The sequence below is a fragment of the Aotus nancymaae genome, unplaced genomic scaffold (assembly GCF_030222135.1).
Source record: "Aotus nancymaae isolate 86718 unplaced genomic scaffold, 86718_ANA_hifiasm-v0.15.2.pri h1tg000011l, whole genome shotgun sequence".
Taxonomy (NCBI): domain Eukaryota; kingdom Metazoa; phylum Chordata; class Mammalia; order Primates; family Aotidae; genus Aotus; species Aotus nancymaae.
The window spans coordinates 35,178,641-35,200,889 of NW_026988422.1; the positions used below are offsets into that span (position 1 = coordinate 35,178,641).

The following is a 22,249-nucleotide window of genomic DNA, read 5'->3' on the forward strand; positions in this document are numbered from 1 at the left end:
GACCCTGTCTATATAAAAACATTTAAAAATCAGCTGGGTATGGTGGTGCATGCCTGTGATCCTAGCTGCTCTGAAGGCTGACGCAGGAGGATAACTTAAACCCAGGAGGTCAAGGCTAAGGTGAACTCTGATCACACTACTGTACTCCAGCCTAGGTGACAGAGCCAGACCTTGTCTCAAAATAAAAGTATAGACTAAATACAGTCAGCTCTTCATGATGAGGAAAGCAATTCATAGAGATTGTCACTTTACCAAGGCCATATTCATGGCTACTCAGATGGTTATGCTTTTTCCCCTAAATCACGCAGCAGATGACATTACTAAAATGATTGGAAGCCATGAAGTGACTTCATCAGTAACAACAAGAAAATATTCCAATGATAAGTAAAAAAGATGAATACAACATTGTATACATCTTGATGTCGGTATAACTTAGTACTTGAGTAAAACAATCAGAGTAACATAAAGATTTAGTGTTTGTACTAGGCTGATGGAATTTGTGTGTTTATTTTGTAAACTGTCTTTCATTGTGTAAGATGTCTATAATTGTGGTTAAGTTACTTCCCAGTTAAGTATTATTTAAAGAAGAGTGCATGCAGCATCAATTTAGTTCATCAATCAGTGTATCTAAAAAATCTTAATGTTTTTGGTGTGACTTCTGAAAGACTGCATGGTCATTTGATCTTGTATTATTTTTTTCTTCTTCTAATTTTAGATCATCAAACTATTGGATGGAAAACGATCTCAAACTGTGGGAATCTTAATATCTAGTTTACATTTAGAAATGAAGGATATCCAGCAGGGTAAGTCTTTTCTATCACTTTTATGTTTTCCGTTTTTTAAAAAAACACTTCATTGTGAAGAATGTCAAACACATACAAAATTAAAATGCCATAATGAATCCCATATACCCAATACTCAGCTACAGAACCATCAACTCAGTCTTGTTTCATCTGAAAACACCCTCCTCTCACCAAGTAGGTTATTATGAAGCAAATTTCAGATGCTTTGTAAGTCATCTGTTAAAAATGTTAGTACTATTGCTAAAAAATAAGGATACTATATTTATTTACTTATATTTTACAGATGGGGTTTTGCCATGTTGCCCAGGCTGGTCTTGAACTCCTGGACTCAAGCAGTGTGCCCACCTCAGCCTCCCAAAGTGCTGAGATTACAGGCGTAAGCCACCATGCCCAGCCCAAGGATACTTTTTCAAACAGTACTCCAGTGACATTATTTTTCCTTTAAAAACATTAATTGTAGTTTCTCGATATCACATAGGTAATTCTAATTTCCCTTTTGTTTATATACTCATTAATTCATGCATTAATTTACAGTTAGTTTAAATGAGGATCCAAACAAATTCCATGCATTGCCTTTGATGTGCCTCTCAAGTTTCTTTTAATCTAGAAGTTTCTAGTCTCCATTTTTCCTCTTTTGTAATGTATTTGTTGAAGAAACCAGGTTACTTGTCTTATAGACTTCCCCACATTTTAGATTTTGCTGATCCTGTTGCCATGTTTTTGTCATGTTCCCCGTCCCCTATTTTCTATAAACTATCTTAATTTGAGTGGAAGAATACATCATAGATGCTATTATGTTTTCTATCAAGAAGTAGATAATATTTTGTTATCTATGATGTTAGTGAGCACTGATAATCTTTGCCCAGATTAATTATTCATTAGAAGTTTTCAAAATAATGATGTACCAATTCCATCATTTCTTCTTTATTAGCTGTAATACTTCTAGAGAGAAACACTTTCCTTTATTTGGTTTTGTCATTGTGTCTTAATCCTTTTGTTTTCAAAATGTTATTTCTATTTGGTTATCTTTGGCTCATTTTAGATAAAAGACATTTAAAGAGAAGAGATGTTGTGTGTATGTATTTTTATTAGTTTCTAGAAAAGTAGACCAGAAGACATCATACCTTTTTGAAATCTGTGTCTTGCATGAAAACAATATTTCCCTTTCTCAGTAATAAATTAAATGTAAATCTTTATACTGACATTTCACTTACATTTTCTGAGTGCTAATACAATCTCTTAGCTGGTTTCAATAGAATTTATTATGGGTTTCACAGTGGAAACATTTGAAACCACACTGCCCTTTAGATTTCAGTTCATGTTGTTGAGTTGTTTGACTTTGCTACTCAGCAGAATACCCATGGGTCCTGACCTACAAGACACTTAAGTTACTTGCACATCACCTGCTACTCCTCCATTCAAGGAAGCTTTGTTAGAGACTTAAAATTTTGCTACATTGTGAAAATTAAAAATTCCACAAAAACTAAAACATCTTAAATTAAATGATAGTCACAGAGCATTCAAATAAGCTGTTTAATAGTTAAGCTGAGTAACAGAGCTGAATACGTAAGTGTGAATATTAAAGCTCAGATAAATTGATTTTGGCAGAGGGTGGCTAAAAAGACCTGCCATTGAGATTTGAATGGGTTTTTCAGGGACTTTAGAAGAATCTAAAGTTAGATCTTCCAGAAGAATTGAGTTTCTGATAAATTTATGTCAGAAAATATGATGTTAGAGCAGAGGAAAAGAAAGGAAAAACAAAAATAAATCTCTTCAGGAAAGTTTATAGTCTTTTGGTAAAGGACTGACTTTTAGAGGCAGTCACTGAAGTTAGGGATTCTTCAGGTAGGATGAAAGGGTCTTGTCCTAACAGTGCTCTCCATGAGCCTGGTGAAGCTCAAGTGTGCTTGATTTCATCACCATGATGCGCAATGCCACCGATGTGAGTTTTCACAATGTCCACATCACCTAGGACTATATTCTGTTTGTTTTAAGCATGTCCTGCTACAGTGTCAGATTTCCACATGTATAGAAGTCATTCCAGCCAAGTGATAGTCCAGTTACCAGCTCAGGGCTGTAAACTTTCCCATGACATTCTAGCCTTATTAGATTGAATATTTATTGTGAGTTCAATAAGATATTCATAGATCTAGACCTTTCCCAATGTTAAACTCTAGACAAGAACATGCTTACATGAAGCATAAATGGACTTTCATTTCAGCATCGGAAATATTCATTGTAGCATCACAGACTTCTAGACCTTGTGGGAACTTTATTGTTCTTTTTCTTTCCTCAAGCACCTCTGTGATCCACCACAAAGTTAGCTCCTAAGTTCTAAAAAATTATCTCTATTCCATTTCTTGGTTTAGTAATGCATTCCAGATGAATATGGCACCATAACCGGAGGTTAGTTTTCGTTTGGAGTCATTGACTGACACTGGCATCTGAAGGTCATTAGGAGCCCAGGCTGTATCAGTTATATTTCATTCTGAATTCGTGTGTGGAATGTACTTGGCCTTGTGTTGTCACCCTGGTGAAAGGACTTCCTGTACTGATGTTGGCCTAAAAGCCCCTTTAAGAGGGGCTATGGTTAGATGTGATTGGGGGAGGCCAGCTGGCAGCCAGGCAAGGTCTCACAGCAGATCAGCCCTGGTGGAATGACCACAATTCAGAGACTGTTCTCCAGCCCTATCATTGTATATTCATCTTTAGCTATGTACAAAGATCAGAGGCTTTAACTCATACTTTCCAAACTCACAAGAAGCAGATGTATAAACCAGAAAGTCAGCATATTTACTTAGATAAGAGTATTCCTTTCTTATGACAAAAAAATTATCACATTTGTTGATGGTTTTCTCCACATCATTTATCTCTACCTGTCATTTTCCCCTTAAAATGTCATTTCCATCACTCTGTTTCAGCATATGCCTAACAAGCACACAGTAAATATTTTTTGAATGGATGAACAAAAAGATAGATGAAGGTATGAATGCAAAGAAACAGGCATAAACAGATTTAGAGACAAAATACAGTATGTGATTCTTGGAAGACTGTACTATTCAGTTGATAGGAATAGAAATACAGGCACTCTGGAGCGCTTCGGACATTCCAGTTTTCTAAAGGACAATGACATTTCAGTCTTACTGAGATTACAGCTTTGTCACCTTGATAACAGTTTTGTGTATTTCAGTCTGCAGTTATCTCCCACAAATAGATAATCTGGCTTTTACTGTTCAGTTCTTTAACAGCAATCTGCTTTTCTTCTTTTTTTAAGATGAGCGCTTGTCTGTGGTCTTCCTAGCACAGCCTATGCTCTCCATTCAGGAAGTGGAGTTTGGGTGCTCTATACCTTAATGTCTGACAGGTAAAAAGGAGCAGAGCCAGTGTTCATTCCTTTATGCATTTCTTTGCCAGGAATGTCCGAGATAATTAGGCATTGTTTGCAACTAACTGGGCTAATGTGTGACACATGAAAGTCATATCTTCAAGTGTTTGTTGAATTTAATTCAATTTTTTTAAAAAAATACAGACTTAAACTAGATAGGTTCCAAATGCCATGTATTCTATTCCAGTGCATTTGGGCAAAACTGTCTGCTTGCCTGTCTTCTTTTCTTCCATAAACCTGTATTGAATGTCAGCTCCATATCAGGTGTCATGACTACAACAGCACATAAGGTCAGACTCTAACATCCTCAAGCATGCCCAAGATGGTGGGAGTGATGTAAAGCAGCCCGACATTACAGTAGAATTGGCTGTGAAATAACAGAGCAATAGCTTGACTCTTCCTGTAGAAGTTAAGGTTAAATCTGAGAGGATGGAATAGTGGTCATCACATGGAGATGGAGCTTTTCCAATTGAGGAAAGAGCATGAAACAAAACATGTGAAAAAGAGACACACATAATCCCTGACTTTGGAAGGCGGAAGCAGGTGGATTGCTTGAGCGCAGGAGTTCAAGACCAGCCTGGCTAAAATGGCCAAACCCCATCTCTACAAAAAATACAAAAATTAGCTGGGCATGGTGGCATGAGCCTGTAATCCCAGCTACTTGGGAGGCTGAGGTGGGAGAATTGCTTGAGCCTGGAAGGTAGAGGTTGCCGAGATCATGCCACTGCACTCCAGCCTGAGTGATAGAACAGAACTCCATCTCAAAGAAAAAAAAAAAAGAGAGAGAGATAGCTGGTGTACACAGATTGTATATATGATTGTGGGTTGTTTTAGGATAGAAGGCTAGAAACACAAGCATCATCCAGACCAGGAAGATCCCTGAATAGGATCACAAGAAATGTTTACATTATTGCATCAGTAGTGGGGACAAGAAACCTAAGAAAGGCCATGTTGTGATCTGATTTTGAATGCAGCAATATCTATCACACTGTTTCATGGAAGACTGGGCTCTGCTGCTTTGCATGCTTGGCCAAAACATAGATCTCTTACTTCACTTTGTTCCACCTGCATCTCATCTCACTGCATTCTAGCCAGCCATGGTGGTCATCCTTGATTTCTTAAAAAGGCCAGGTACTTTTCTTACTCTTTGTTGTTGCATGCACAGCACATTTTGAATGAACAGCACTGCAGGCTCCCTCTGTTTGAAACACTTTTCTCCCCCACTCTCTATGTAACTAGATCTTTTTCTTTAGGTTTCAGCTTAAATGTCACCTTCTAGGAGAACCTTCCTAGGTCCTCCCTCCCTAATACAGGTCATTCTAATTTAATACTCTCATTTCCTTCACAGCAGCTAATATTTTATTTGTTCATCTACTTATGTGTTCATTTACATCCACCAAAAGAATATAAGCTGCAAGAAGGAGATTACTCACTGATGTGTCCCTAGCACCTTGCACCTGTGTCTGGCACCCAGGTGATGATCGTCAAGTGCCTGTTGAATGAATAAACAAAAATAGGACTGAAGGTGGAGAAATCCTTTAGAAGGGATTGTACTTGTTCAGATGATAAATGAAGGTCAGAACTGAAGCTGTGTCTATAGAAATGTAGAGAAGAGACCATGTATGAGGGATATTTGGAGAGAGAATTGCTACAGTGTCTCACCTAAGATGCAAGGAGTAATGGAGAAGACATTTGGCTGTACCTTGGGTTTCTGGCTTCAGCAGGAATGTGTATGATGGTTCCCAAAACCAGAAACTGAAAACATAGGAGCAAAAGCAGGGCTTGAAATGTAAAGGTAAATTCTGTTTTGGATAATTAGAGTGTGAGATCACTGTAAACATCTCAGCCAAAGTGTTCAGTGAGCATCTGAAAATTCTGTGCTAGTGGTAAGTCGATAGATAGGGCTAGGTTAGACATAACATACTTCCAAAAGTAACCTTTATCCATTTATTTCTACCCAAGATAGTGTTTGATGTCTTGTAGAAGAAAGCCAAATCCATATGCTGCCTGAAGTTTTAAACACTGAATTACTGAAAAAAAAAAAAAAAAAAAAAAGCCTTGGTTGTAGAGGAAGAATGGTTTCAGGAGGGTGACCATAATACCAAAAGCAATTGCATTTGTGCAGGAGGGACTCTCAATAAGTCATTTACTTACTGCTGGTTTTCCATCTGCTAGATAGGATGACATATTTTTTATTGCATTTTAGGTTTTGGGGTACATGTGAAGAACATGCAAGATTGTTGCATAGGTACACACATGGCAGTGTGATTTGCTGCCTTCCTCCCCATCACCTATATCTGGCATTTCTCCCCATGCTATCTCTCCCCAACTCCCCACCCCAGGATGACTTATATTTAAAAGCATTTGGCATCCTTGGACATATTGACTCCCTACATGATTGCAAATTAGTGTTTTCATTCCACGTTAGTGAGTTCCTCTTATTTGTGTCCCAGGGGAGATAGAAAATTGCTGTTGACTATTCTTGATATAAACGTTCATATGCATTGCAAAAGACTAGATGCCAGAGACCTCCTGGCATTCATTTGGAATTTCCCATACACTCAGAATTCATATTTATAATATTTAAATAACATCAAGATAAACATCCTTTATTTAGTTCTTACTAGTTCAGAATCTCAGTTTAAGATATCAGCTGCAACATTGACTTTCTTTCTGTTTAAGGAATCTCAGTTCAAAATGCACAAAAGGGATATCAGTTATGTCCTCAGAGTCTAAAACCCAGATCTGAGAATGCCCACTGGACCTTTTTCCCTTTTGCCTTAATAATTGCCAGAAATCTTTTTCAAAGTTTATGCAAGTTGTCTAAAACATAACAAATTTGACTAGGCATCTGAAATCCACCATAGATTATCTAGGACTTTCCTGAGGAACAGTCTCAGTTTAGCCTACAAGAGCATCTACTCAAAATACTTTTGGCATTCAGAATTTTTTTTTATCATGCACCCCTAAAAATTAAAAGTTTTAGAGCATGCTTCTCAAGGTATATTTTCTAAAATATATAAGCGTATGAGAGAACTAACATGCATGTTATAAAATATGCAAAAATATGAATTAAAATTAGTAATATTTTTAAATGTCTTGCTTATTTTGATGGTTTTGGATTCTCATTAGCCTGATGATATCTCAAGACTCAATATGCAATTACAGTGAGTCTCATTATTAACAATAGTGAAATTAAACCCACATTTTAAATAGTCTTAGTAATAAATTCTATTTATTGGGGTCAACTTCTTGGCAGATGTCATTTGGCTATCCTTGTTTTTACCCACTTCCATAACTGATGAAGAGTTTATACTAGCAACTAAAGTGTCTGCTCTGCCATTTTCCTATTGTTGACGGATTATATTAAATCTGGGGTTTCACTGCAGGAGTCTTTTGAAGCCAACTTGTTTATTTTGTGAAGTTTAGTTAAAACCAGATTTTAGAATGAGAAAACTTCATTTAATCCTGCCCCCCCCATCACAATATGTTGAAAGCAAAGGAACAAGTGAGGATGCCATGTCTGAAAGAGTTTATCCGCCAAAAGTGACATGTGATCCTGACCTGCTGACATACAGCCTAAATAAATGGGCAATTTTAATTAACGTATTAAATATAGGTAGAGCTAATTTTTTAAAAAGTTAGATAAATATAACTTTAGACATATTTCTAATATTTCCCTTTGCTTTTCCACCTTTTCCTCCCTCCCGCTGAGTCTAAAACACCTAAGCAGCTGAGCTCCCACCTACCCTTTCTAAACCATTCTGCATTCCTTCCCTCATAGAGCTGAGTCCAGAAAGCAGAGGGTGGCATTTCTTTGTACTTTACCTTCAGGCAACTGACTGAGACCATCCAATCTGTCTGGAATGTAATTTTGGCTTAAAAGAACCAGAACTAATGGACGAACAGAAGCAGCTTAACCCAAACTGTTTCTCATTCCACTGCCCTCTGGAGAAGAGAGGGGATATAGAAGGGGAAGTTTTGTGAATTCTATGCTCTATGCCCTTCTTTGAGGTTTGAACCATGGACAATTTTAATTGTACCTATAAAAGGAGACCTTGGGCTACTTCAGGCATAGTACATGCCCGGACTTAGGCATTGGGATTTTTGCTTTATGAGATTGAGTGATTTTGAAGTTTTGTAATAGATTAGATAGATATGTGTCCCTTTTGCGACTGTTCATTTCTTCCACCTCCCACGCAGTTCCTGTTCACTGTGTGTTTTATACTTGTCTCTTATTCCATCAGAGGCCAGGTTCACATGACACAGTAGCAGGCATTTAGCAGTTTAGGTAAGATTATAAGCTATATTCTCTTGACATTTCTTATTCTTTTATCTGTTTGGATGCAACTTTTGTTTGTGTTTCTTCATGTGCTGTGTGCCTTAGTTTTCCTTTTTAGTCAATTTTGGCGTGCAGTGTAAAATTACAATTATTGCATATCTTCAAGAAAATTAGACCTTATGTTACTATAGATTTTATTTTCTTTTTATTTAAGATAAGGTATTTTCAAGTTCCAGGTTTCTTTTTTTATTATTATTTAAAGAAATTCTGTCTGCTGTGACTTAGCTGCAATACTAATTACTTTTGAAGAACTGCAAATAGTTTATAACAAAGATTAAAGCTTAATCATTTTATTGCATATGTTGAAATAGCATATTAGAAGTGAACTACATATTAGGATGATTAAATAATGGTAGAATTATAGATGTATATACTAAGTAAATGAAACTTTCATAACATGGGCTGTATGTGGTTCCCACTCAGAGATTGCTAATTAATGTAAAAAGTATGTGATGCCATTTAGAAACCATGGTTTCTTTGTAGACTTTTGTGGGTAGTTTGTTCTTCATTGGTTAAGTCATTGAAATTTTTTTTTTTGGTGGTAAGGATTTTAGGTGGAATGATTGTTTATAACCTGACATCTATGAAGATGAAGAAAGTACAATCTTGGTCCTGTAAATTACCACTTCCTTGGAGGATAGTTGGGGTGATTATAGAACTGAGCTTGGGAAACCAAGCAGTGTGACTTTGTACCTTGGTTTCATCATCCATAAAACTAGAAATAACAAACACACGCACCTCATATGATTAAATACAAAACACTTAGAACAATGCCTGATATAGAGGAAGCTACAATAAATCCTATGAGTTATTAAGTATTAATCCCCAATAAAGTCTACCTGCTGTCCTTACCCTCTGGTAGAGTGGACAGAGATTCTTTTAAGCTGCTACTTAATTGGTGCCCTTAAGCATCTCATTTGGATACTTGCAAAGAGTGAGGATTTGTGCATATCTGGGTCTGTACAGGCATACCTGGTGCTTATTGGAGGTGGAACCTAGTGTCCAGTAAGAGAAATGCAAGGTGTAGGTTATAGGAGAACGGTGACCATTTTGAAGATGCTTGTTACAGAGCTCTTCAGCAGGACCAGGTCTGTACAGTTCCCTGGCCTAGCCTCTAGTGGTCCTTCCACACTCCACATCCCTCTCTGCCTGCTCCCCTTCTTTCCACGTCTTGCAGTTTTTTTCATAGACCTAGTCTTCACTCTCAGGGATGACCTCACTGTTGGGAGTGAAAACTGCGGGAAGATGCTTCTGCCTTCCCTTTCTTCAACTCTCACATTCTACCCCTGCCCCTTCCCATGAACCCCATGTTATCCTTTGCTTTGTAGAGGTCAGGGAGTAGGTTTGTCAGAGTTTTGTGGGCATAGGTGACATAAGAGTTTCAAAAAACCAAGTCCTTCTATATTTCTTTCCCTGGTCTGTTCTCTTTCTCTTACTGATTAAATTTTTATCAAGTTCTAAAAAATATCAGGCATTTGGGCAAAGCAGCTAAGTTTTATTTGGCTATTTGATAGTTAACATTGTAAACAAAATAATTTCTATTAATACAGTTAAATAATCTTTTCAATCTTTGCTTTCCTGGGCCGGACTAGAATACATCTAGTCCATTTGCAAAACATTATTACATACCCACTTTGTGCAAGAGACTTACGTGAGCCACTTAAGGAAATTAAAAAAAAAGAAGAAGAAGAATAAAATGGGCTACATACAAATTATTCTCAAAACTACCATCAGCCAAAACCTGGTGAGCTAACCCAACCCTACCTGCCTGTGGCATCTTCCACACTTCAGTTAACCAGATTTACTTTGGCTAATCTTAACAGACTTCTTAAGGAGTATGCCTTTCTCACTACCCTGTCCCATGCTTCCTGCTCAAAGGTGCTCCTTCAGTCAAAAAGAACAACTCCCTTAAATAACGCTGCCTGTCTTTTTACTAATTAGAAGCCCTTTGAACAGCAAACGCATTCTTGGCTTACTTGCACATGGTACACTTGGAGATAGAAGTGTTCAGGGTTGAAAAGTGGCTGGAGAGCTAAGAGAATTCTGCATGTTCTTTCTACTTACACTGGTCTTGTGAAAAGCCATCTCTGACCCGGAGAGGAAATTTTCCTATTGTGTAAGACCCTGACCCTGTGCATGTGCCTAAAGCAGGCACATAGTTTTTATGCGTGCCTGTTAGTTTGAGTTTGTGATACTGATCTGCTTTTTGTCCTTGCTGACGGTTATTATATCTTAATGGGCGAAACACTACTCTCTAATGATCCTTGTGTATATAATTCTTGTGGTACAGAGCAGGCACCAGAGGACCACATAAAAATGTTTGCCTCAATTTCCCTGCAAAAAAGAAGCCCAGAAACCAGACTTGACCAAGTAACAGATTTTTAAAGGTAAAGGAACCCAATAAAATTACCAGCTTTTCACAGCGTGTGTCTACTTCCTTTTGACATATTGTGAGGTGTAGGTGAAATATTCTAACTGAACTGACAGTGTGAGCGGGACAACTAAGGAGGGAGGGAGATAAAAGTAAAAACCACCAGCAATGATTGATATTGCAGTAGCAATGAGCTGTTGGGGTCTCCCCTTTGTGGATTTGACACTTCACCTTTCTGACACCATCTGCAGGAGTGTTGGTATAATGAGACCTATACAGATGGGAACAAAAGCTAGGATTACTTGGAATTACTGTATCAGAGCTTTGGGGCTTGCTGTAAAATTGCATAGGCCAGTATTTGTTTATTCAACTTATGAGAGGTGCGCCTGTGTGCATACACATGCATAGAAGAGAGACAGAGACAGAAAGTGAGTGTTTTTAAAGTGTAAAATGGAGGGAGAAATCTGATCCTAGGTAACTCCAAAAATAGTTTAAAGCCACTTCTTTCTGAATTGTGATCATTGTGGTCACTAATTAATTAGTTAACTAATTAATTGGGCTTATATAATAGCTAATAAGTTTAATTCTCAGTGCTTTCAAGAATGACTTAATCAGAGAGCATTCATTGATTCTCTAATATATTGTTCCAGTATTTTGAGAATAGAATTATCAGGTATGGATTCTGGCTCTCTAGGAACTGAAACTATATTTGATGACTAAGAGGTGGAATTACGTACATGTAAGGCATTTCTCCTAGGAGTCCTAGGACTTGGTAGGTCTTTTTATTTTTTAGCCTTCTGGCTGATACCCTAACCTTCCCAGGCCAATATTATTTTTATTAGAAATAATACAACTAATTTAATTTCCTGAAGTTCTAGGCTCAGTATTAATCTCTTGGTATTGCTTCTTCTCCATCTAATTTTTCTTTTACTTTTTAAATTTTGTTTTTAACATCCTTTTGTGGAAGAGAAGAAACCTCAGTGGAATGCTTGGCGTTGGCCCTAAGTTCATCTCTTTGCTTCTTCTTTTACCTGTCCTTTCCTCTCTACTCCATTCTTTTCCAAGTCTCTATGGGACAGATCAACAGTCATGCTCATCTCTTAGACTCCTGGGCCCATTTCTGGTGGGGATGGTACAAAGCTCTTCCCCAAATGCTAGGCTTAAAGCCTTAGAGGAAAGTACTTTTTAGACTCTACTTTCCTCAGTCCCTAAAGCCAGTTAGCAGTATCACTATAATAATGCTCTATAGTGGCTTTCCTTTCTGCCCTATCCATTCTGTCCACATTATTCAGGTTTTTGCTACCTCTTGCCCACTACAATAAATTCTAAACTAGTCTTTTCAAATTTTGACTTTTTTGTGTGTGTAACATAACTTTGTCCAATTTACTCCTCTACTCATAACTGCTCAACAACTCCCTCCTGTATAATAAGTGTATTACAGGTTCATCATGGCATTCAAAATTCAACAAGGTCTTACACCAAACTATATTTGGAGTGCACCTTTCCAGTCCCTTTAATTAAGTCTCTCTTCAAACCAAAATTGAACTACCTGCCATTGCCTAAACATTTCATGAGCCTGTTCTGCTTCTTCTAGCTGGAATGTCTTACATCCTTCCAGTATATGTTCACTGGTACTTACTGCATATTTGCAAATTGTCATTGCATGGATTAATTTAGCTTAATTATCGATGATTAATAGATGAGTGTTTTAGGTGTCTGCCTGAAGCAATATAACAGTTGAACTTTTACTCATAACCTTTTTTTCCTAAGGGGATACAGCTATTTAAAACTTTTTTGAATAAGGAAAGATATTTCCCTTATTCATTCCCTAATAATCAAAAAACTCATTTGTTGAAGTTAATTATTTTTGTTAGGGAATATCCAGGCAAGCAGTATGATCTATACCAAGTGTATGAGTTGGGGGCACAATTATATAACTGCTAGCCAAACCTTGATTTTTGGACAGGGTCAAATTGGGAAGAAGCAAACAACCATAATTCACATACATGCCCCACAATATAGGGCTATCCCCCTTCAGAGGCTCTCTGGTTTCTTTGTAAGACCCTTTGTTTTCTTTGTCAAGAAGCTTTTCCTCCCATCAGCAGGACTCACTCTTCAGGAGTCCTATGGTATAACCACATCCACAAACGTTTATGTTATACTTGTTCCACCCCTGGTACTATGCTGGGAGACAGTTATCAAGATGCATAAGAAACCAACTGCTGACTGCAAGCCTCTCACAATCTAGTGGGGAAGGAAACTGTTAATGCAACATACCATAATATAGATTCATAAAATATAACATCTTCACCTTATGTAAAATATGAGAGAGGTACCATGTCAGGGGAAGAGATTGAGGACTTAATGATCTGCAGGTCAAGGGATGTCCTTAAAGGGCTTTGACTTCTGTGCCTTGGGGATATGAAGAAAGGGAGAAAGCCATGGTGTGTTCAGGAATGGGGAATGACACAGTGTGACTTGAACCCAAGGTGCATGGAGAACATGGTAGATGATGACTTTGGAAGTGTAATTGAGGCCAGGCAGGGAATGGGCTTAAAAACCAGGCTACGGAGTTTAGACCTCACCTAGTATTTAAAGGAAGATATTGGAGGTATTTCAAGCATCACAGTAAAATTTTGAAATCCGTTTTTAAAAAATAACCTTGGTACAGTGAAGCATAGATTGATGAGAAAGATTGAAATTACAGATAAAAATATGATAATACAGACTTGGAGGTACCTGACATTTTGACACTTGATCCATTATTTTTTGTAATTAGAGTTATGTCATAGACCTTTCCTACTAATAATGCTTTCTGAAGATGGGCCTTGAGTGAGGTTTTAAAGGACTGGAAGTGTTTCATAGTAACTGCTATCTGAGACACCTAAGAATTCTGGAAAGTTGGATTTACAGCACAAATCACTAAGTAGTTGTAGTTTTCTTTCTCTAATTCTTTCCAGGTGTTAAAGGGGATAAGGCATTAACAAGCATTAAAACACATTTACAATGTATATATTTGAAATCATGATAGAAATAGCTCATACATACCATTTTGGGCTCATGCTATGTTTGACATGCTATGCTAAGCATACATCTTACGTCATTTAACATTTTCAGTAAGTGGTATTAGATCTGTTTTATTGATATGTGGAAGCTCAGAAAATTTAACACATCAGGATCACACAGTGAGGAAATTTTGCTCTGTCCATTGTAGTCACCTTGATTTTTTTTTCTGTATCTTGAATGTGTTCCTTCAGAAAAAGAAACTTGTCTTTGCAGTTGCCTCTCCCTGGGACATTACTCTCCAACATAGTTACAAAACTGACCTCTTCAGGTCTTCACTTAAATGTCACCTCCCAAAGAAGTGACAGGGATCCTTCTGTCTAATGTTGTACATTTTTCTGTTTTACGTTCTTCATGGTAAATTGTTTCTGAAATTATGTATTTACTTGTTTATTTTCTGTCCAATCTAGAATATAAATTTCATGAGATTAAGTACTTTGCACTTCCAACTTAAAAATCCACAGTATTTTAGAACAGTTTCTGGAGCATTCTGTGCACATTCAATAAATATTTATTCTGAGTGTGAATCCATGTCTTCAGAACTCAGTCCCAGCCTCTCTGGGTGTTATTTTTCTGCTACTAAACACAGTGGAAGGGGCATGGCTGATAATATAACCTGAGGAACTGTGTACCTGGGCCCCAGACTGATTAACTTTTAAAAACTGAATATTTACTTACAAGGAAAAGAAATTCACAGGTCATTCTCTTTCTCATTAGTTAAGATTATTTGATTATATCTAAGCTTGTAGTTACATGTGTAGTTACTCAAGACATGTGATTAGTTAACATGTAAACATGTTTGGTAGATTACTGTTTAGAATTTGACCTTTTCTTATATGCTCATGTTGGCTGATTTTTATAATACTGAGATTTACATAAAATAGACACTGTTTCTGGCTATTTTGATTTTCAAAGCGCTAGACATTTAAAAATGCATGTTCTATCTGACAAATTAGTGAATTGATATTGTCTCCACACACAAAATAACAGTTTTGAGAGGGCAAATCCTTTCTTTCTGTCCTCAAACTACATTTTTCTTTGGTGGTTTTAGATGGGTCTTTATGGAAGTGTGATATTCCTTTGTCTTGGTGGAATCTGAGGTAACTTACTTTGTCTATAGCATATTAACCACCTCTTTTCTCTCTGTTCCACATACCTAGGAATAGCTTGCTGAATAACTCCTAAGTTTAAGAAAGTGGACTGTGAAGTAATTTTAAGTAACTTTCTTGGTGTTCTGTGAGGGTCCATGATCTTAGCTCAGTTAATTAGCTTTGTTAAACTTGTATGAAAAGGTTAATGTGATTCTAAACCACGGAAGAAGCAAAACACCTCAAAAACAACCTGCCCCTTACCTTGATCCCCACCTTCTCAAAAACCATGGTGTAATGGAAATGAACAGAATAATGGTTGACGAGCAAAATTTTAAGGCATTCTAAGTATCACTGGTTGGTTTAATAAAATTAATTAGCCTGCCATGGAGAAAATTTACTAGCGTGCTGGTTAATTTCACAATGTAAAGTCAGGGAAGGGAGGTAGGGTTGAGGGAACAAACCTTATTAGTTTTGAATAATTATTTAAAGATGTGGACCTGCTTATTTCAAACATTTGGATAGCCAAATCCATTAAGGATTTAAAATCTCAATTTTTGCATTCCAGTATATATGGGAAGGTACCTCTCTAGATGAAATCATAAGCATATTAGTTAACAGCTAAATTACTTCATCTTAAATAATACAGAACAAGTAGAATCCTAATAAAACCATGGGAATGAGAACCTGCCTCAAGACTGGCTCATGGGAGGTTTCCATAATCTTAATTTGCTATTGATGCAGTTATTGCTTTTTCTTGTCTTTTTAATCCAAACAAGATGTTTGCAGTGGCCGTGGAAAAGTGTCTGAAATCACATGCCTGAATTCATTTAATTTGCCAACACTGTCTTTTTCTCTCCTTCTTTCTGGTAATGGGCAAGAGTCAGTTCTGGTGCATTAGGTACTAAATCTCCTCAATTACCATCCGGGAAGAAAGATTTAAAATTGCGCTTCAAACCTACAAACTGATTTAGTTTTAAAGCACAAACACTTCTCCTGTGGAGTCTAAATTAACCTGCAGAAAGGACACAGAGCCTGAGGAATTAAACAAGTCAGAGCCAAGGCTCAGGCCAACCATAGGAACCATTTTGGTTTCTTTCATTTGAGACCCATGGTGCGAAAGGAAGGGGAGCAAAAACAAGCTGAGAGGCACAACTTGTGTAAGAAAGTGCAATACTTTATTAATTGCTTGGGAGCTGGATGTGGAGTAAACATTGGTGCAGGGGACCTAATCAAATCCCTTATCCTCTTTTCTTTTTGGGTGCTCGGCAGCCATTTTCAATGTGGATGACTCCGTGGTTGATCTGGAGACCCTGGCAGCCTTATATGAAAACGTGAGTGTCAAAGACTTACAGAGCTGGCATTTCCATATTTATCTTCCACCTGAGAATGACTGAGCCATTCATGTTCTTTGGTAGTAAGGGTTTTGACATGGCCTAGAAGAGATTAAGGCCTAGAAACACAAGCTTGAATGGGAGTGGATGTGAGAAGCACTAGGTTCCTAACTCCCACTGTAGTATCTAGACTAGTGGATCTCATTGCATACTTGCAAGGCAGGGCATCTCAGGTGGACACCACTTATATGCCCTGGAACCCAGTCCAGTCACTTGCTAGCAGAGTGAATGAAGGTAAGCTGCCTACTGAAATGACAGTGTGTACTAGGGTCTCCTTCTGAGGAATGGGACTGCTGATACCAGCTTGGATGATGACTCTTAGTCCAAATGAGCTGATGATACTGAATGTGGAAAGGTGTCTAGAATGGTGGGTATGTGTTTTGGATTTATAGTGAGACACTCTTAGGTTTGAGGTCCAGCTGTGTCTACCATTGCCTGCTAAGTGACCTTGGGCCAGTTACTTAAACTCCCTAATCTCATTTGATCATCAGTCCAGTGGGGATTATAGCAGGCTCTATCTGATTTTTTTTTAATCAAATGAGCATTTAATATATGTAGCAGTAGCAATGTATTTTGAAAGTCAACAGGACTATACACATACAAGGTCTTTTGATTTGGGTTTTAAGTGGACATAACCAGCAGAATTATTAGGCTCTCTTGAGAAGATAACACAGCAGAGTCAGAATTCCCATGATTGTTAATTGTTTTGCTTCACTGACTGTTAGGATACAAAAACATAGATTGAACCACATTCTCTTAAGTAATAGTATTTCCCAGGAGGCTGTCTAGGGCTCTATAGTATGCTGTGGTCACTCAGTTCAAAAGATGATTCATTTCAATGTTTTGTCCCCTGGGACCTTAAGTCTCTTACAGAAAATTTCCAAAGTCTAATATTCTAGGCCTGGTGGCATCACCAATTCCTTGCTCATTTTCACATATTTTGTATGTATCAGGAGCTGCTTAGTACAAGTGGGTGGGAACCTCTCACATTTCCCTTAGTAAAGCTTTCATTAATAAACCACAAAGTACACAAATAACAGGCCATTGAGAGCCAATTATGCACTTGAATACTCGGAGGTCAGCAAGGTATAGTGTCAGGAATAGTTCCAAGTCTGAAGCTCTTTAACAGTTACTTAGTACAAGCCTCAGTGGAATAATCTATAAAATGAGGATGCAGTGGTTCATGTTAAAGGACTTTGTCAAAGGCAGTACCTTCCAGATGCTTTTTGTTGTTACCATGAGCTCATGACTATGCACACGGTTGCCGCTTGTTAGCTCACAGTAGAGATAAGCTGCATACAACTGAAATAGGTGGATAAATTGAGGAAGTAACTAAATAATAATATAAGTGGTGCAATGAGTGCTTATGAAATTTGAAAAAAGGGATGATAGTGACTACAAATAAAAGAGCTGCAAGCCCATATAATTTAGGGCTATTCTAGGGGTAAGGAAGCAAATTCTAAGAACAGTTTGTCCCCAGCCTCCTTACAGGGGAAGAGATGGGATTCAAAGGTAGAACTCAAATAGCTGCACTTCTGTGTCCAGCTGCATGCACTTGTTAGGACCATTTGCATTGAATCTTAAACTTGAGCATGCATCAAAATCACCTGGTGGGGTTGTACCCCCCACCTCAGTTCTTGTGTCTAGGGTGGGCCAGTAATTTTCATTTCTCACAAGTGACAGGTGATGTTGATGCTGCTGGTCTAGGAACCACACTTTGAGACCCACTGCCATTGCCAGAGTCTCACTGCCCATTTTGTTTTGTTTTGTTTTCTATTTTGGTACAGAGAGCCCAAGAGGATGAGCTGGTTAAAATAAGAAAGTATTACGAGACATCCAAAGAAGAAGAACTGAAGCTGCTGGATAAACCTGAGCAGTAAGGATACTTAACGCTTTTCTGTTTGGCCAAAAGGAGAACTGCAATTTCTGTCTTCTTGTCTCCCAGCTCAGAATAACAAAATCTAAACTGTGCAGTGAGCTAAATCACAACACCGTCATTCCTGTGACCTATTGCACGCAGCAGGATGACCCTGCTGCCGGGAAAAGCAGCGATGAGATTTGTGCTGTTGGCTACAGCGTGTCTCACCCGCTTCCCCAACCCCATGAGACTCCCCTTTCTTGTTCTAGCAACTTGTTAAATCCTCCTAGACTAAACATTTTTACCAAAAGGGTAACTGAGGAAGGAAGAGGCATTGTTCTATTTAAGGTTCTGCTGATGTAGTTAAAAAGATGATATCAGAGTCACAGAATTCAAATTTATTTTCCTAAAGGTCATATCCAGTAAATTCAGCCTGAATGTGCCAGCTTTTCCCCAAACTTCTCCACCTGCTCTGCCCAAGTTACATGTGGCTTTTTCTCACCCTCACTCTGCACATGCTTGTTCTTCTCTCCACTCACTATCTATAGCTGCTTGCTCTGTCATTTGCGATGCCATTACATAGACTTTGAAAACACAGCACTTTGGGGTGTAACTGAGTGACTCTTGGGGTCTTGAAACCACAGATAATCTCCTGGGACTCTGAAGCCCCACGGCCCTGCCTGGCTTCCAGGGCCTAAGACTCTGTGAGAATATAAAATGGGTTCAGAGGACACAGGGGCTGCTTTTGTTTGTTGCTACCTTGAATTTTTTTTGTACAATTCAGGCCGACCCTCTCAACCTAGAGATAAGGCAAGTGTAGCAAATGAAGCAGAAATGGAGTGATCAGATCAGGGTTACAAGTCAGCCCTAGAAGCATCCAAGTTTCTCTGGCTTGCACTGGGGCTTCCATGCCTTGTCCTTTGGATCCTCTAGAACAGGGGTCCCCAACCCCTAGGCCACAGACTGGTACCAGTCCATGTCCTGTTAGGACCCAAGCCACACAGCAGGTGGTTAGTGAGCAGTGACCGACAAGCAAGCCAGCATTACGACCTGAGCTCTGCCTCCTATTAGATCAGCAACAGCCTCAGATTCTCATGGGAGCACAAACCCTATTGTGAACTGCACATAAGAGGGATCCAGGTTGCGTGCTCATGAGAATCTAATGATGATCTGTCACTGTCTCTCATCACTACTAGATGGGACCATCTAGTTTCAGAAAAACAAGCTCAGGGCTCCCACTAATTCTACATTATGGTGAGTTGTATACTTATTTCATTATATATTACAATGTAATAATAGAAATAAAGTACACAATAAATGTAATGAGCTTGGATCATCTCGAAACCATCCCATCCCCCAACCCCAAGCCCTGGTCTGTGGAAAAATTGTCTTCCTTGAAACTGGTCCCTTGTGCTAAAAAGGTTGGGCACAGCTGCTATAGAATACCTAAGTCTCCATGGATGCCTGGACATTTAGACTTAGGAAAACATCTCTAAATGACTGGGGATGGGAGTCAGGAAGAGAATTCTGGGTTTACTCAGTTACTGACAAACCTACATGATGGTTTTGGGAACCTTGGATGACTTGCTCTCACATGGAGCGTGGTTCAAGATCCCCCCCTCAAATTGGTTTCTAAAGCCTAGGGATATTGTGAATCAAGTCAAATGAGGTTCCCCTGCTGTCTTGTTCCACTGACTTGAGACACCTTCCTTACCAGTCCCTACCCTCAACTGATCTATGGTTTATTTCCAAGTCATATTTCCTAATAAAACAAATTAATCCCTCCTAAGGTGCTAATAACTGAAAGTAAAGTGACTAATAATGGGATATTTCAACACTGACAAGGCCATGGGGATGTATTTGGGCACAGCCAGCATATCAAGCAATAGGGTAGTGCTGATTATACCAAGTTACACAGTAATAGTCTCCTCTAAGCCTGGAGTTGGCAAACCTTTCCTGTAAAGGACTAGATAATAATTATTTTAGGCTTTGTGACTTACGGGATGTTACAGATATTCGATTCAGCCATTGCAGTGCAAAAGCAACCACAAGCAATAGATAAACAAATGGGTATAGCTGTGCCCCAATGAAATTTTACTTATGAACACTGAAATTTGAATTTCATATCATTTTTTACATGTCATAAAATGTTAGCCTTCTATTGATTATTTTTTCAACAATTTAAAAATGTAAACATCATTCTTAATTCAGGGGCCATACAGAAACGAGTGCTGGCCTGATTTTGGCCTGTGGGCTGCAATTTGCCAACCCCTTAACCACCAAGCAGCCCTTGCTCTAAGCTATGGGAATGGCTGATCTGGTGAAATGAACAGGCAGGGAGAGATCATGGGTTTTTGCAACTGTCCTAATTATTGTTCTAATTGCCAGGACTTAGATAATGGTAGCAGGTAATTAACACGTAACTTATTCTTCTTTTCTCTACTGATGATCTACATAGAAAAGCATTTTTAATGTTTATAAATGATAATTGTAATGGCTTCATTAACATGCAAAACTGGCAAAAAGGACTGTCATGTTGTGCTGGTGAGGTGACGTGCTTGGGCTCAGTTGCGGGAGGGTGAGGCACGGATAGGTGGGGGGCCTTCAGACCTGGGTGCGCAGTTCACCTTTGCTACCTATCTCCTGCACAAACCAGCATTTGTTTGATTTATGCCACTCTGATTCTCTGGCAATAAATCAAACCATTATTTTGCCATTAACTCCAAGTTATTTGCCATTAACTCCAAGTGAGTCGACTATAAGCATGTTTTACATACTGGAAAATATGAATCATTTATAGTTTTAACGTGGCAGTTTCCTAAGAGTCCTGTGGTGCCCAATCCTATAAATCAGAGCATGAAGAGGCTGGTCTCATCACTCACCTCATCAACTCTCTTACACCCCAGTGCCAGATTTAGAAAGCCATTCCCCGCAGAGGTGTCGTCTGCTTGGGACCAGGCTGTCTGAGAACCACTCCCTCTAGGGATGACTCTTGACTATTTTCTTATGCTGCCTGGTAATGGTTGTGAGGTGAGGCTCTACTGGCTTTGATTTGGCCTGGTTCACGCTCCTTATGGCCTAGAGTGAGAACACTATACACAGCCTTTTGTGATGTTTCATGAGGGTCCACAGCTGCTTTGGGACCCCCACACAGTAGGTTCTGTTAGTGTACTCCTCCATCAAAGAATGCAGGTTACAACATTCAGTTATGCTGTGTATTGCCTGTGTGCACATACACCTTAAGTAATACCATTCAGAAATTTAGGGATAATAAATCAAATGTCAGTCCCTTAAAAACAATGGGCCACATTGCATCATTCCACCTGTCAGCTGAGTTCCTGCTGTGGATGTGTCACCCAAACAATGTGAGACACAGAACTTCTTTCATATATTAGAAGCTGAAGTTACAATCCCTCCTGGAAACATCAGCCTGTATTGGAGAAAGAAGGGAAAGATACTGCATTTGTGGCCTCTTTTGGGAATATTTAGTCTTCTTTCTTTTTTTTTTTTCTTTCATAATGAACCTAGAATGTAAAGTTAGACTAGTCCAAAAGAAACTCAATCCATAAATATTCATAAGTACTAAGGCCCAGTGTCTAAGATCCCATGCTTGGGAATATTTGAGAGAGTTACTGTTTTTGCTCTTGAGGGTAGAGGATAAAACAGTAATGGAGCAGGGCAGGGGAAGAGAAGATATTTATCAGATGCTTGCTTCACAGCCTTCAAAGTAACCTATACCTCTGGTACCTTAGCAGATAAATAAGAGAGGAGCCGTAGTGCTCTTTGCATGGCTGTTTTTGAATGGCAAGGGTCATAAAACCCTATTTTTTTTCCCAAATTTGCTTCTTTATTATTTCGTATTTTCACTTTATACCAAGCATCCAAGCCAAAACTCCGAAGTCATCCCGGACTCTTCACAACATCTCTTAGAGTTAGATTACTCAG

General features: G+C 38.5%; 1 protein-coding gene across 2 annotated transcripts in view; it reads left to right on the forward strand.

Annotated features, from left to right (window-relative positions):
• The window catches only part of FMN1 (formin 1), a 420,788-nt gene that overhangs the window by 264,113 nt on the left and 134,426 nt on the right, over nt 1-22,249 (forward strand). For both annotated transcript variants that reach the window (XM_012465403.2, XM_012465416.3), the window contains 3 exons: nt 716-803; nt 16,325-16,386; nt 18,234-18,322. In XM_012465403.2, the coding sequence (XP_012320826.2) occupies nt 716-803; nt 16,325-16,386; nt 18,234-18,322 (239 nt within the window). The remainder of the gene's footprint in view (nt 1-715; nt 804-16,324; nt 16,387-18,233; nt 18,323-22,249) is intronic.